We start from the raw sequence: 17246 nt of genomic DNA, 5'->3' as shown, positions 1-17246 counted from the left end.
ATTCCAGGATGTCTGGCTCTAGGTGAGTGTGAGTGATGACACCATCGTGATTATCTGGGTCGTGAAGATCTTTTTTGTATAGTTCTTCTGTGTATTCTTGCCACCTCTTCTTAATATCTTCTGCTTCTGTTAGGTCCATACCATTTCTGTCCTTTATTGAGTCCATCTTTGCATAAAATGTTCCCTTGGTATCTCCAATTTTCTTGAAGAGATCTCTAGTCTTTCCCATTCTATTGTTTTCCTCTATTTCTTTGCATTGATCACTGAGGGAGGCTTTCTTATCTCTCTTTGCTATTCTTTGGAACTCTGCATTCAAATGGGTATATCTTGGGGATGGTCTTGATTCCTGTCTACTGTACAGTGTCTCGAACCTCCATTCATAGTTCATCAGGCACTCTGTCTATCAGATCTAGTCCCTTAAATCTATTTCTCACTTCCACTGTATAATCATAAGGGATTTGATTTAGGTCATACCTGAATGGTCTGGTAGTTTTCCCCACTTTCTTCAATTTGAGTCTGAATTTGGCAATAAGGAGTTCATGATCTGAGCCACAGTCAGCTCCCGGTCTTGTTTTTGCTGACTGTATAGAGCTTCTCCATCTTTGGCTGCAAAGAATATAATCAATCTGATTTTGGTGTTGACCATCTGGTGATGTCCATGTGTAGAGTCTTCTCTTGTGTTGTTGGAAGAGGGTGTTTCCTATGACCAGTGCATTCTCTTGGCAGAACTCTATTAGCCTTTGCCCTGCTTCATTTTGTACTCCAAGGCCATATTTGCCTGTTACTCCAGTAGCTTCTTGACTTCTTACTTTTGTGTTCCAGTCCCCTCTAATGAAAAGGACATCTTTTTTTGGGTATTCTAGAAGGTCTTATAGGTCTTCATAGAACCGTTCAGCTTCTTCAGCGTTACTGGTAGAGGCTTAGACTTGGATTACCGTGATATTGAATGGTTTGCCTTGGAAATGAACAGAGGTCATTCTGTCGTTTTTGAGGTTGCATCCAAGTACTGCATTTCAGACTCTTTTGTTGACTGTGATGGCTACTCCGTTTCTTCTAAGGGATTCCTGCCCACAGTAGTAGATATAATGGTCATCTGAGTTAAATTCACCCATTCTAGTCCATCTTGGTTCGCTGATTCCTAGAATGTCAATGTTCACTCTTGCCATCTCCTGTTTGACCACTTCCAATTTGCCTTGATTCATGGACCTGACATTCCAGGTTCCTATGCAATATTGCTGTTTACAGCATTGAACCTTGCTTCTATCACCAGTCTCATCCACAACTGGGTGTTATTTTTGCTTTGGCTCCATCCCTTCATTCTTTCTGGAGTTATTTCTCCACTGATCTCCAGTAGCATATTGGGCAGCTACCGACCTGGGGAGTTCATCTTTCAGCGTCCTGTCTTTTTGCCTTTTCATACTGTTCATGAGATTCTCAAGGCAAGAATATGAAGTGGGTTGCCATTCCCTTCTCCAGTGGACCACATTCTGTCAGACCTCTCCACCATGACCTGTCTATCTTAGGTGGCCCCACAGGGCATGGCTTAGTTTCATTGAGTTAGACAAGGCTGTGGGTCTGTGATCAGATTGGCTAGTTTTCTGTGATCGTGTTTTCAGTCTGTCTGCCCTCTGATGCCCTCTCTCAGTGCCTACCATCTTACTTGGGTTTCTCTTACCTGAACATGGGGTATCTCTTCACGGCTGCTCCAGCAAAGCACAGCCACTGCTCCTTACCTTGGATATGGGGTAGGTCCTCTTGGCTGCCGCCCCGACCTTGGACGTGGGGTAGGTGCTCTTGGCTGCCGCCCCGACCTTGGACGTGGGGTAGCTCCTCTTGGCCACTCCTGCGCCGTCGCAGCTGCCGCTCCTGTGCCATCGAGTGGTTAAATATTTGTTGAAATTATCTTTTTAATATTAGGTAAGAGTAAGATTTTGACAGTTAATGTGAAAAGTCTAAAGACAGAATATTGTTTCACTGAGAGCCAATTTGCAAGTAATAATAGTTTAGGAAAATACTGCTTGCTTAAAAAAAAGTTACAGTGGCATTTTTGAATATAACTGTTTCTGACTTTTTAATTCAATGTGTAATAAATCCAAAAATCAAAATGTTCAGTATATTGTATTTGGGTTTCCCTGGTGGCTCAGATGGTAAAGAACCTGCCTGCAATGTGGGAGACCAGGGTTCAATCCCTGGGTCAGGAAGATTCCCTGGAGAAAGGAATGCAGCCCACTCCAGTACTCTTGCCTGGAGAATTCCTTGGACAGAGGAGCTTGGCAGGCTACAGTCCATGGGGGTCGCAAAGAGTTGGACACGATTAAAGTGACTTAACATGCATGCATATTGTATTTATTTTATAATGTTGAATGGCACTGTATATCGTTGGTTCTAACAAACACTCGCAGACAGTAACTTGTCTCCATTGATCATATTGAAGTTTTATTTGCTGCAAGATACAACCTGAGGTGGTTTTAATCATTCATCCAATCAGTGAATGAAGCTGGTAAACTAAGATTAATGTAGTAGTTTCCAGAATTATAGTTGATAGTGATGCTGTGGTTGGTTGTGGATAAGTATAGTCTTATTGCAGATTGGGAAGGCTTAGTACAAATATCACCACTATGTGACAGCTATTGGTCAGTCCAGTTGTTGCTGTTTAAGAACCAGGGCCCTTGTTACTATTTATAAGCAAATGACACGCTAAACTTCTGATCTGCCACAGTGTGTTTTGTCTTTAGGAGATTCCAAAAGATAACACTCCTGGTAATTTTCAAAGGATTCACTACTAAAATACTTTTTAAAGTGCTCTGTAGGGCCTGATGCCCAGAATACCTTTGGGGTCTTCTCTATATAAAAGTGGACGGTGGCTATTAGTATATGTATATATACGCCTTTGTTACTTGTGAGTCCTTGGTGTAGATTTGATTTGTCTTTAGGGCAGTGGTGCTTAAAGTTTTTTCCACTGCCTTTCACAGTGGGTATGGAATGAGCTTATAGTTTCGTTAGTGGGTAATACGCAATGAATGTTAGACCAGCTGGAGTTCCACCCCCTTTCTTCACTCAGAGAAAAAGTCAGAAAGCAAATAGTGTATGAGAATGAGATTGATAGGACGGTTTCAATCCACTTGAAATTTATAAAAAATGTAAATCACTAGAATGCTGTACTGCATAGTTTGCTAGTAATGGGCCTAACAGTTGACCTCAGTATACAAATATTGAGGTTGAGAACCTCTTTTAGGTCTTCGTGGTAAAAGGGGTCCGGGTTATGCAGGTCTCACAGCACAGATGAACAGCATTATTGTGTAGACAGATGAGATGTACAGAATAAAGGTAAAGAGAGGACTATGCAGTTGACTAAACTATAGGAGGAGCACAGAAATAGTGGAGATGAGATCAGTAGTTCTGTTTTGGACACATTTGAGATATTTATTTGATTCTAAATGAACTATTGTTTTTCCTGTCCCATGAAAAGCAGTTTTATACCCCCTTCCCCAAAATAACCCTTGGAAATACAAGGTGCAAGTTTCAGTTGTTTGTGTACTCTACTTTAAGATTCTCTATTTTGCTTCAGAATGAGAGAAGAGGATTTTTAACCAAGAATAATTAACAGAGCACAGGCTTTGAATAGAGATCTAGTTTAAAATCCTTTCTGTGACAGGCGCTGTTTTTTGGTGGTCTTAAGACAAGCTACTGAACATCTAAGGTTATCTTCTTCTATGTAGTGTGAATAATAGCAGTATCCCTCACGAGGTGGAAATAAGATAGTGCCTGTGACCTAGAGAGCACAGTGTAAAATGTCTGTTACAAGTCTTTAACCAAACTTTAACCTGGAATAATCAAGAGCTCAAATGCTAATGGTCAGGGCGAGAAAGGGGACGTGTTTCCATCTAAAGGAGCAGCACTTTCTACAGGTTAGCACAGTTTAATGGCAGTTGAATCTGATCTGTGATACACTAAAAATAATAAATTTGTATGATAATGCAAAAGAAAGATTAGGATCATTCCTTTTTTATACCATTATGTTCTTATTTTGTATTTTGGTTGTAAGCATTAGAAACTAAGTGACTGTGCCAACAAAACTAGTAAATTAGCTCAATTACCCAGAGATACCTGCATAGTTCGTAGAATGGAAGTAACAGCTTAAGAACAGAGTAGGAACCACAGCAGCTCTGAAGACCTGGGTAACAGCATCTCATAGTCTCTTCAGGGTGCTGTCTCCTTGCATCTTTCTCTTCAAGATTAAGATACTCAGAAGAAAAAGTGTGCTAATACATGATCTCTTTCTCTTTAAAAAATATGGTTTGAACCGAGAAATGTACAGAATAAACCTAGGTCATCTTGTCATACCAGAAACCAAGGATGCTGTAGTTTTTAAAGGACTTGGAGCCAGTTTGAGCTCTATAAAAAAGAGTAACCACAGTGGGTTAAAACCATCAAATTTGTTGAAATGCATTGGTTCTTAATGATACTTTAAAAAATTGTTCCATTTTTCACATCTGGAGGTTAGGGAAATCATTCTGAATAAGAAAGAGGTTTTTGTATAAAACATTCCACTGTTGTTTAGTTGCCAAGTCATGTCCAATTCTTTTGCAACCCCATGGACTGTAGCCCGCCAGGCTCCTTTGACCATGGAATTTCCCAGGCAGAATCTTGGAGTGGGTAGCCGTTTCCTTCTCCCGGGGATCTCCGATCTCCCTGATCCAGGGATTGAACGCATGTTTCCTGCATCAGCAGGTGAATTCTTTACCACTAGTCACCAGAGAAGCCCATAAAGCATTCTAGGCAACAACGAAAAAGGAATGAGTGTCACTATTTTGGAAACTTATGTTTTTATAATAGTTGATCGCAAAAAGAGAAAACTGGATGTAAGTGAAGGAAATACACAATACTATTAATACTTATATTGTGCCCAGTCAGACTTGAATAAAATCAGACCTCTGGATCTAATGGCTTCTTTACAGGACAAACTAGAGCCAGTGGATGCCGCAAAGGAATGTAGTCAGGAAAGGGAGGTCATAATAAGGGAGACTGTAAAAACAAAGGACCTACCCCATCCCCCTTGTTTTAAAAGAAAGGAATTTTGAAAGCAGGTAGAGGAAATTTATAGATTCTTCTTAAATATTAAGAGACATTCCAAATGCAGTGTTGTATGGTTATTATGTTGAACCAGATTCCCCCAAAGTAATGGTGATAACATGTATGAAATACTTGGAGAAATTTGAGCACTACTGAACATATTTTAGCTGTAATGAGTGTTTATGTATAATTTCATGACATGTTTTTTAAATAAGAGACTTTGTCTTTCAGTGATAAAAATAAAATACTTATGGATGAAATATGTTTGGTATTTGTTTCAAATAATTGAGGGAGGGGGAACAATAGGGGAGCAAAAAATGAAAGGAATAGCCATGAATTTGTCATTGTTGAAGAATTGGTTGATTCATGGGAATTCATTAAACTGTTCTTTAGTTTTGTATATGTTTGTTTTTTCCGTAGAAGTTGTTAAAAATGTGATTTCTTTCATGTAAGGATGCCTTTGTACTTACTGGCTGTTTTTTAATTTATGTCTTTGTTTTGTTTTGTTCTTGTTGTTCTCTAGATTGCCCCAGTGGAAAATGACAATAGCTATGATGAACTGAAAAGAGATGCAAAGTTATGTTTATCACTAATGTCTCAGGGGTTGCTTTACCCTCATCAAGTGCCTTTGGTACTTCAGGTGCTAAATCAAGTAAGAGTATATATCAGAAACTTATATCTTTGGTTAGGATTTTGGTTTACCATTCTAAGAATTTCACAAAGTCACCTGTGATACACCCACACAATACCTGCTATTTGCATTCATTGTGAATCTTCTTTTAGCATGAGAGGAGACTTATGTCGGCCAAAGAAACAGATTTAGAATCTGTACATGGCTTTGCCACCAACGTCTGTGACTTTGTGCAGGTCACTCAACCCCCATGTTTTCTGTATACATAAAGAGCTAATTCTTGGGACACCTTGGATACAAAGTGCTTATTGGGGTGGGGGTGAGCATTCTCTTTTACCATTTCCCCTTTATTTTATTCACTTCTGTTTTCTGATCTGTGGTAAAAAGACCTAAGTGAGTGTCTATTTTCTGGCATTTTTATTTATTTATTTTTTTAAATTTAAATTTTTTTTTTTTTTTGCCACACTGCATGGCATGTGGAATCTGTGGGATCTTAGTTCCCCAGCCAGGGATCAAACCTGCACCCCTGGCAGTGGAAGCTCAGAGTCTTAACCACCACAGAAGTCCCACAGCTGCATTTTTAGTGTACTCTGTGCTCAGCTTTACCCAGTTATATGTGTGTTATATAGAAAATGGACACTTTCCCTCAGTTTTCAGATTTTTAAGTTTGATTACAGCTGAAAGATATTTTTTAATAGCCTCAAATGGTATTTTTTTATGCAGTAGACTATAATAGTTCTCCATTTTGTTTGCTTTAACTACCCTACTTACTACTATCAAAAGTAAAATACAATAATATGCAACCCTTGGAGGAGTTAAGTCATTAATTATAAATAACACTTCTAAAATTGACTTTCATCCATGTGTTCCTTTCCTTTCACTCTCATTCGTACATTCAGAATACGTAACTTCAGCTGACACAGCTTGTGTGCCCTTTTGTTTAGAAGGAAATACAAGATGAGCTTGCTCTGGCTGTACATGTAAAAGTAGAGTTACATTGGAAATTTCTATTATTTGTGGATAATGCCACTGTCATCTCATGTTCTGGTCATTTCTACTAATTTCTCATTCACAGACAGCAAGAAGCAGTTCTTGGCATGCTAGATACACAGTGCTGACCTACCTCCAGACCATGGTATTTTATAACCTCTTTATTTTCCTAAACAATGAAGATGCAGTTAAAGACATCAGGTGGCTGGTTATAAGTCTTTTGGAGGATGAACAGCTAGAGGTAAAATTTAAGTTATGGCAAACTGAAATTTGAATAAATTTAAAGAAAGCATTTTGGTGCCTCTAAAAGAGTATTTACACACTAATATGTAAAGTAACTCTAATTTTAACATAGCCCTGTGTAATTAGTTTTGATACCCCAAGTGTAAACAAACACTGGACACATTCTTGTTCTGGCTTCTCTTTGCAGTTGGGCAGATAACATTGATGAACCAAAGTCTTCTTATCTATGAAATTGCAAATGATAACACTCTACTTATTTTACTGATTTTTAAAGGGCTAATGGGTATGTGTATGAGAGCAGTTTCAAGAGAATGAAAATCTACACATAGGTGCTGTTATTCAGTAGATTTAAGGAAAGATTGTTATCCCTGTTTATTTTCCTTGGTAGAGAAATCGAAGTCAGCTTTTGCTAAGGAAACATTAATATTTGTACAAAAAGACCATGTTAGTTCACATCAGCCTAATGCAAGAAAAGCATGATGTGATAATTATGGAATAAGACGTAACTTTCTAAATTGGCCTTAGGTTAAGAAAAAGTAATTGAAAGTTTTGTGAAGTTTTTGTTTATTTTATTTTGTGGACTTTATGGGTTTTCCATATAGTGGAGCATTCCCAGTGATTATATATATTTTATTTGAGAGCACTGAAAATACATTTGTATCTATAGGAAACTGGGACTGGAAACCTATTAATTTTGCATTCCAGCTTGCTTGTGTCCTTCGGAGCAGATGTGTCTAGTTACTGAGTACTCACACCGTAGCCGTAACTCTGACAAGCTCCAGTTAAAATATTTGCAGCTCTCTGTAAATTGTTTTAGAGAGGTTTTTTTTTTCTTTTTTTTTTCCATTAAAGAATAGAAATGGAAAGGTGGAAATCTCCAAGGACAGTGTTTCCTACCTTTAGATATTATAGCAAAATGGACTGTTTTCTGGATCTTGTTTTAGAACACTTTTATAGATTATTTTTGTGTTTTATTCCATGTGGTAGGCTTAAACTTAGCTGTTACTCTATGCAACCAAGTATGAAATAATAAAAACTTTTATAATGTATTTCATATATTATAATGAAAATAGCAAAGAATATGTTAAGTACCCCCAAACTATCACACTGAAAAATTGAAGAAAAAATGTTTTGAAGGAATAAGTGGCAAAGCATTTTTTCAAATTATTACTGCCTTACAACTGTTTAGGAGAAACTATTGTGATGTGTGTAACTTTTTACAGCTTTTTTTTGTCTTCCCAAAACTTGAGTTCCCACTTCAATTTGAAAAAACTATTAGTATTTCTATAGACTGCATTTATAGTCTTAAAACAGCCTATGAAGTTTGTAAGAATTAAAACAGATATAAATTTCTACTGTGTATGCCAATTATAGAAATTATCCTGTGTCTTTATTACCAATGAAAATAACAATGGCAGTTGTTTCAAGAGATGTAGAGTCTAGGAAAGTTTGATTTTAATGTCAGGCTCTGGCACTGCTTTTACAGTTAAACTCCAGATAAGAAAAACTCAGTCAGTGGGGAAAGAATGTATGGAAAATTTTTTATAGCGTGGGTAAGCGTTTACTTTCTGTAAGCCTAGTGTTGTGACTCATCTGTTTTGAGGCCAGGACCCTTTAAGAGCCTGATGGATTCTCCATTAAGAAACTGCAAAAGAGCATTTACACAGTTTGAATACAAATATCAGGGCAAGTCCCCACCCCAGTTCCCACACCACCCTCCCTACCTCCCCAGGCTTAGGATCTCAAGTCTAATGGAAGTGATTATCTCTACAGGTTAGAGAAATGGCTGCTACCACCTTAAGTGGTCTGTTACAGTGTAACTTCCTTACCATGGACAGTCCTATGCAGATTCATTTTGAGCAACTTTGCAAAACAAAACTACCGAAGAAAAGGAAGCGTGACCCTGGTTTTGTAGGAGATACGATTCCTTCTGCAGGTAACAATACTGGTAGAAAATACCGTTTGGGAAGTAACCGGGCTTGCTCAACAAATATTTATTGGATGCTTGTAGGAGCCTGGTGGGCTGCAGTCCATGGGGTCACTAGAGTCGGACACAACTGAGCGACTTCATTTTCACTTTTCACTTTCATGCATTGAGATGGAAATGGCAACCCACTCCAGTGTTCTTGCCTGGAGAATCCCAGGGATGGGGAGCCTGGTGGGCTGCCGTCTCTGGGGTCGCACAGAGTCGGACACGACTGAAGCGACTTAGCAGCATGCTAGGTACCAGGAATAGCTGCTGTTGAGCTTTGCATATATAGAAGGGAAGACCTGGGATATAAAGGCTAAAATTGAGAAAGGTACCAAGGAATGTGTACATTGCTGCATACAGCTATTAGAGTAAATCAAGTCTGTACCCACTCACCTGAAATTGCTTTATAAAGAGAGGTATCCAGAATTAGTTATTTTTGAGGGTTAAAATATTTGTTTTTAGAATTTACAACTTATGTGTGGTGCTAGTGGCAAAGAATCCATCTGCCAGTGAAGGAGACATAAGAGACACGGGTTCAATTCCTGGGTCAGGAAGATCCTTGGAGGAGGGCATGGCAACCCACTCCATTATTCTTGTTTGAAGAGGCCCATGGACAGAGGAGCCTGGTGGGCTACTGTCCATAAGGTCTCAAAGAGTTGGACACAACGGAAGCAACTTAGCACACACACACTGAGAGAAGAAACTAAGTAGACAAAACAATTCTTGCTTTCATTTGGAGAGGGGAATATCATTACTTCACTAGGCATTTGGTGAGAGGGTGAGAAGACTCATTCTATAGAAGCTTGCACTCTAATTGAGCATCAAGGTAAACAAGACAGTGAGATCTGATTGACTATGTCATGTTTAAAGAGAAATTTAAATGTCATAGCCAAAAAGCATCTGATCTATGTTATTGAAGTATAGTTAATTTAGAATGTTGTGTTAATTTCTTCTATACAGCAAAGTAACTCAGTTCAGTTCAGTCGCTCATTTGTGTCCAACTCTGAGACCCCATGGACTGCAGCACACCAGGCCTCCCTGTCTATCACCAACTCCCAGAGTTTACCCACACTCTTGTCCATTGAGTTGGTGATGCCATCTAACCATCTCATCCTCTGTTGTTCCCTTTTCCTCCTGCCTTCAATCTTTTCTAGCATCAGGATCTTTTCAAATGAGTCAGCTCTTCGCATCAGGTGGCCAAAGTATTAGAGTTTCTGCTTCAACATCAGTCTTTCCAATGAACACTTAGGACTAATTTCCTTTCGGATGGACTAGTTGGATCTCCTTGCAGTCCAAGGGACTCTCAAGAGTCTTCTCCAACACCACAGTTCAAAAGCATCAGTTCTTTGGCTCTCAGCTTTCTTCATAGTCCAGCTCTCACATCCATACATGACTACTGGAAAACCCATAGCATTGACTAGACAGACCTTTGTTGGCAAAGTAACGTCTCTGCTTTTTAATGTGCTGTCTAGGTTGGTCATAACTTTCCTTCCAAGGAATAAGTGTCTTAATTTCATGGCTGCAGTCACCATCTGCAGTGATTTTGGAGCCCCAAAAAATAAAGTCTGACACTGTTTCCACTGTTTCCTCATCTATTTGCCATGGAGCGGTGGGACCGGATGCCATGATCTTAGTTTTCTGAATGTTGAGCTTTAAGCCAACTTTTTCACTCTCCTCTTTCACTTTCATCAAGAGGCTCTTTAGTTCTTTCCTTTCTGCCATAAGGGTGGTGTCATCTGCATAGCTGAGGTTATTGATATTTCTCTCTGCAATCTTGGTTCCAGCTTGTGCTTTATCCAGTCCAGCATTTCTCATGATGTACTCTGCATATAAGTTAAATAAGCAGGGTGACAATATACAGCCTTGACATACTCCTTTTCCTATTTGGAACCAATCTGTTGTTCCATGTGCAGTTCTAACTGTTGCTTCCTGACCTACATTCAGGTTTCTCAAGAGGCAGGTCAGGTGGTCTGGTATTCCCATCTCTTTCAGAATTTCCCACAGTTTATTGTGATCCACACAGTCAAAGGCTTTGGCATAGTCAATAAAGCAGAAATAGATGTTTTTCTGGAACACTCTTGCTTTTTTGAGGATCCAGTGGATGTTGGCAATTTGATCTCTGGTTCCTCTGCCTTTTCTAAAAGCAGCTTGAACATCAGGAAGTTCACGGTTCACATATTGCTGAAGCCTGGCTTAGAGAATTTTGAGCATTACTTTACTAGCGTGTGAGATGAGTGCAATTGTGCGGTAGTTTGAGCATTCTTTGGCATTACCTTTCTTTGGGATTGGAATGAAAACTGACCTTTTTCAGTCCTGTGGCCACTGCTGAGTTTTCCAAATTTGCTGGCAGCATCCTCTTTTAGGATTTGAAATAGCTCAACTGGAATCCCATTACTCAGTTGTATATATTTTTTCTTCATATTCTTTTTCATTATGGTTTGTCATTGGATGTTGAATATAGTTCCCCACTCTGTACAGGGAGACCCTAGTGTTTATCTGTCCTGTGTTCAGTTGTTTCCCTTTGGTAATCCCAAAATCCAATCTTCTCCCTCTCCCCAAAAACACAAGTCTGTTCTCTTTGTCTAGCAGGGTTTTAATTATGTCATATAGTTACCTAATGGGAATTTCCGATAACATAACAGTGAAAGTGTTAGTCGCTCAGTTGTGTCTGACTCTTAGTGACCCCATGGACTGTATTCCACCAGACTCCTCTGTCCAAATAAAATACCAGCATACAATAAATTCTAGTTTTTTTTAAGTTGAACACTTTGTTTTTAATAATTAAGTACCAAAGTATTTTTAGGTCTGTACTGAGAATTTGAAAGCACTTTAACTTGTATCACTGAAAAGAAAGAATAGAGAGCCTATAAAATATAGGATGCAGGATGTTTTAGTTTAGGCTTAAAAGCATGTTTTTGATAACGTGTGCATATCCAGGGTCATTTAAAGGCAGAAATTCACACATTGGAAACAGCTAGCATAATTGAAAACTAATTTTATCTCACTGTAGCAAGTACAATAGAGTCCTGTACATATCTGTTTATATAAATGCTTTTTTCTTTGCAGAGTTGGTGAAACGCCATGCTGGGGTGCTGGGACTGGGTGCGTGTGTTCTTTCTAGTCCTTACGATGTTCCCACCTGGATGCCCCAGCTCCTTATGAATCTCAGTGCACATCTGAATGACCCTCAGCCAATCGAGGTAAAAGTCTCCTTTGTTGGTTTCTTTGCACATATATTAACAGTGATAATTTTCTAAGAAACCATTTAGACTAATAATTTTCTATATACTCTGGGCCGTCATCTTCGATAAGGTTACTACTACTGCCTCTGCCAGAGCCAAGTCTGCTCATCAGTAGTTTCTAAAGTCTTGCAGAGACCCCACTGTTTTCTATATTTGAGATCTTTTGTTAGCAAGAAAATTACCATGTCTTGTGTCCTTCCCAGTCCAGTGGAAGCAAAGTGTATTGCCAGTGTTGTCAGGATATTTAAATTTTATACTTCTGTTTCGCTTGCATTTTATACCTAGGAAGTATCTAACCAAAGGCTAATGTTAAACAGGAAAATGTGATGGTATTATTTACTGAACGCCTGTGTTCCTACATTAAACAACTTGGAAGACCAATAACTTTGTTCTTTTCACTTTGACTAAGTATATATTAACTATATATTGAAACTGATTTAACAATGTGGTATGAGTTCTAATCATTTGTCCTAAAGTGAAGCTAGTACCAATTCTAAAGAAATAATTGTGGTGGCTTTTTGAGGTAAGTTTGGTTTATTGGTTGTGTAGCGCTTGGTGAAGTGTAAGATCTGAAGTCCCGAAGGATTGTTACTTAAAGGTCTCCTGAACATAACCCTGGAGAGGTTAAAGTGAAATGTATGTGGGTTGCTTATCCTACAGATGACTGTAAAGAAGACATTATCCAATTTCCGAAGGACACACCATGACAACTGGCAAGAACACAAACAGCAATTCACTGACGACCAGCTGCTCGTTCTCACCGATCTCCTTGTGTCACCCTGCTATTATGCATAGAAAGGTGAGGCAGCGAAGTATACAGAAGTCTGTTTTCACGACTTTTGCTGTGACCCAGTGGAAGTTCCCGGAGAATTTTATACTTTTTTTTTTCTCTGCTTTAGGTATTAAGCAGAGAATTGATGTGACCGCTTTTACGGGCTTATGGTTAAATAGAAGAAAAGAGCTCTTACTCATAATTGCCTCTGAGTGGGGCCTGGCCATTTTGGGTTGTCCTAGGGATTCTGGGTTCTACAGTTGTGAAAATATTTCATCTCGGTTCTTAAGTATTTGTTATCCATTCTGTATTATAGAGGTAGGACCCAGAAGCCTTTCTATTGAAATAGGATGAAAAAAGATTTCATTTATTTGCCTCTTTGAGTTGGATATTCTGTTGTCTAACTGAAGCTTTTTCCCCCCCTTTTTCCTCCTTGATACAGATGAGTAGTCCTCACTTCGAGCTCTTTTCATCAAAAATTCCAGATCCTCAGGTACCATCTGTGGTGGCTTTCTGCAGGTTTAAAAACTGCCACTGTTGAGTTCTCATTGTTTTGGTGGTTTCTTTGTCTGGTCTAATTAGTACGAGTTCCACAGATTCTCAGCTGCCATTTGATTTCCTAACTTGTCCGGAAGTATTTCCAGTATATTGATCACTTTTTCTTTGAGGCATCTGACAAAGCCACAATGTCTCACTAGAAATAATTACCCAGTATGATCATGACATACAAGACCAGACAGAGTCTAGGAACTCATTATGAAACCATTTACTTGGAATGGAGAATGCCCATCTGTAATACAGGTCCTGTCATTTCATTCATCTCAAATTATTTTGAATTCTTTGCAAATGGCTGTTGAGTTTAGATGGTGGTAGGGCTGTGAGCCATAAATCTGAAGCGTTGAGAGCCTTGGGCCTGGAGAGCCATGAAGAGGGAAAGAAAAGAGGGCAAGTCTCGAACTCAGCCAAGAACCTGATGGATTGCTCGACCAAGACACAGAAGTGAAGTCTGTGTCCACGTGTCTCCCACAGACTGGAGTTTTTGGTGCTGAATAGAAGAGCAGTTGCTGAAAAACCAGGGGTTTGGTGAATAAATTTTTGATTGATTGTTATGTATGCATACAAGTGTGTGATTTTGAAAATAAACAGCAACAACAATAAAAACCCTGACTGAATGATTTTTACCTGTATTCTTTACAAATATTGTTTGACCCTCTTTGAAAACTGTTATACTTTACTAATGGAAGACTGCTGTGTTTGCGGAAATTCTGTAATCTTTTTCTCCCTCCCCCTGCCCTTTTTTTTTTTTGGCCTGCAGAATCGTTGAGAGACTAATAAGTCTTAATATTTAATTGACTTGTTTAATAAATGTTACATAGATGTAAAAGACTGTATAAACTGTAGAGACAGCATTGGCAAGACTTTGTACAGATGCAATCTTACAAAACACCATTGTGTAATTAACTTGTAAAGATTCACATGTAGCTCTTTATTATAGTGACTTTTGGCTTTTGTACCAATTGAATGGCATTTTTTGTGTGTTTTTAAATTATTTTCTTTATCTTTTCATGCTCCAAAAGCTGAGGTGTGGGTTTGTTTGAGTTCATTTATCCTTAGAATGTCTGAATTTTTATGTAACTTTTTTGTGTGTATCTCTAAATGCGAACACCACGTGTTTGCCTGTGACCAGTTTATAGAATGCAAGGTATCTTCTAGGTTGAAGTACTTCACAAGGTGGTGAACGTCATCTTGCAGCACACCCTGTACAGTCTTCCTTAAAGGAACACTACGGTATATTTTTTAGTATCTACTTGCTGAGTGACTTGATACAGGCCTAAGCACAGCAGAGGTCCTGGTACAGTATTTAAGTGTCAGCATACACAGGCGTAATCCCTGTATAGAGTAGTGCCAACCTGATTATTTCAATTGTGTAACTAGTTTAAAACCCAATAAATGGACTGTTTTTAACACCTGGTTTTTGGTCTTCATTACAAGGAGAAGACAGTTCTGGAGCCAATGACTGTGGATTCCTTTTGCATTCATAGATCTGGATCTATAAATTCATGCCCTCTGACCAGAGTGAATCATTTAGATCAGACCTGCCCAGCTACAGTAGCTCGTAGCCACATGTGACTGTTTACATTTAAATTAAAAATTACTCCGTCTCAATAGCCACATTTCACACGTTCATTAGCCACTCGGGGCTAGTGGTTACCCTGTTCAGTAGGCACATGAGTGCTGTCAGCATGGAAAGTTCGACAACACTTATCTGGGTGATTGATTCTCAGATTGATGGGCCTGGAATGTGAATTTCAGTTCATACTCCCAGCTTATGATACTGATACCTGGTCCTGAAATCATACTTTGAGCAGTGAGGCTTTATGTTATATTGACCACTTCAGTTTCGTCCTAGCTAAGCTGTATTTAGGTGAAATTCCTAAAGTGGGGAAGTTTTAAAAATACAACATACTAGGTACCCACTGTGGCCCTCAATCAGAGTTCTTCTGGTTGGGACTCCGGTATCAGTGTTTTTTAAAAATTCCGTCAGTGCTTCAGTTGTGTGGCCATGATTGAGAACCACTGGTGAAGACCCCGAAGGCCCGTTCGAGACCTAAAATCAAGGTACCTTAATGAGTTTTTAAAATGCCCCCGGTGATTCTAATACCAGGTTTAGCAGTTGCTTATTACTTGGATACCTTAACTGCTTATATTGGGAATTACTTACCTCCTAAACGTTCTGTCAGTGACCTCAGGAATGAAAAGGAGGAGCGGGAGAAAAGGGATGAATGGCAACTGTTGTCTAAATATGCTGCATTCAAAAGGATGGAGAAGGACAGCAGGAACCATTTTAAGGGAAGGCCAGCGTTGGACAGGGAGGCCTGGACTGCTGCAATTCATGGGGTTGCAAAGAGTTGGACATGACACGACTGAGCGACTGAACTGAACTGAGTGTTAAGACTTTGGGGAAAGGTGTGTGAAGGCAGACCAAACTGCTGATTGGGCCTGGAAGATTTAGTTAAGGCTGGTTTTGGGTGGGGGTGAGTGGTAGGTAGAAGTAAGGGGAAGAGAAAGCCTGCATTCTTAATGTTGTAAGAGCCAATAAATCGTCTTTAGTTTCCAAATGCATCCTTTAAAAAAGAAAGACTTTGCAAGTTGTGTTTCAAAATTTGGGAGGAAAATTTACCTACTTCTCTTACTGTGAATGATCAGTAATGTGGCCAGAAAAGACCAGTGAGGTATTTTGTCTTACTGGAAAAATTAGCTTTCTGTGGTCTTTGTAATTGTTTTTGTGGCCAAAGGCCACCTGTCCTATTAATGTAACTGGAGTATTCCATCATAGTTGAACGTCAAGGTTTTCAGCTTTCTCTGCTGCAGATCACACCACAGTGAACATTTTCATACCTTCATGCTTAAACTTTCTTATGTTCAAGTATTTCCTTAGGATAAATTCCAAGGAGTGAGATTTGTGGGTCATGAATTTAAACATTTTTAGGGCTCTGATGTTCTTTCCTCAAAGTGCACGTGTCAGTTTCCATTGTCAGTGTGTACCAGAATGGTAGTTTCCCTGCAAACTGATAGTCTGTCCCTATCTTAACATATTTTTAGTCAGCCCTGTTTGTTTATTTGTAGATTTTCCACTTTCTGACTGTGAAGCCAGTGTTCTTTCCAGTTTGACACACTGCTGGTACATTCTGTAGACATAATTATAGTAGCTTTAGTCTTGTTGATACTAGTTTTGGAACTGGTGATTCCAGATTCTGTTCTAGACCGTCTGATCTTTTACAACTTATGACTATGTGTGTGTGTCCAGTATGAGATAATTTTTCCCATAAGTGTAACTCGTGGCATTCTCGCCAAGACCTATTGTAATATCCTTCTGTCATATGGCCACATGCCTGGAAACGAGCTGGAAATTATGCAATAGCTAATTTATATGGAGAGGAGTGTAACATTAGGTTAGTTTCCACTTTGAATGGCAATTCCACTCTAAATACTAAACGATGTTTTTTGGTCGATTATTTCTAGCCTCTGAGGTCACCATTACAACATAGATTAGAATTGCTGCAAGTGGTAGGGGAGTAGACTATTTTGTGGGAATTGGAAATTTTCCTTGAAGTTATTTGTAAATTCTGATAACACAATCAACTCCTGGACAGAATATCTACCTCATAAATTATCCAGCCCTCTTGATTTTTCTTTTGATGAAAGCAGAGTGGGGGGGCGGTGACTTAGGGAAAATACATTATACACATAAATCAAATTCTTTGGTACTTGTTGGTACCAAACAGTTCTGTTTTAAAAGATAACCGTTAGCCAAAATAAAGA

The 17246-nt window shown here is 39.0% G+C and overlaps 1 protein-coding gene across 1 annotated transcript in view; it reads left to right on the top strand.

The window, feature by feature from the left end:
- The window catches only part of PSME4 (proteasome activator subunit 4), a 99397-nt gene extending 84509 nt beyond the window's left edge, over window positions 1-14888 (top strand). The window contains exons 42-47 of the mRNA XM_006044748.4: window positions 5597-5725; window positions 6780-6935; window positions 8711-8873; window positions 11976-12109; window positions 12812-12950; window positions 13366-14888. Of these exons, the coding sequence (XP_006044810.2) occupies window positions 5597-5725; window positions 6780-6935; window positions 8711-8873; window positions 11976-12109; window positions 12812-12946 (717 nt within the window). The 3' untranslated portion in view covers window positions 12947-12950; window positions 13366-14888. The remainder of the gene's footprint in view (window positions 1-5596; window positions 5726-6779; window positions 6936-8710; window positions 8874-11975; window positions 12110-12811; window positions 12951-13365) is intronic.
- Window positions 14889-17246: the final 2358 nt, after the last annotated feature.

Source organism: Bubalus bubalis, chromosome 12 (assembly GCF_019923935.1).
Source record: "Bubalus bubalis isolate 160015118507 breed Murrah chromosome 12, NDDB_SH_1, whole genome shotgun sequence".
Taxonomy (NCBI): Eukaryota; Metazoa; Chordata; class Mammalia; order Artiodactyla; family Bovidae; genus Bubalus; species Bubalus bubalis.
This window is presented reverse-complemented; position numbering and strand designations above follow the sequence as displayed.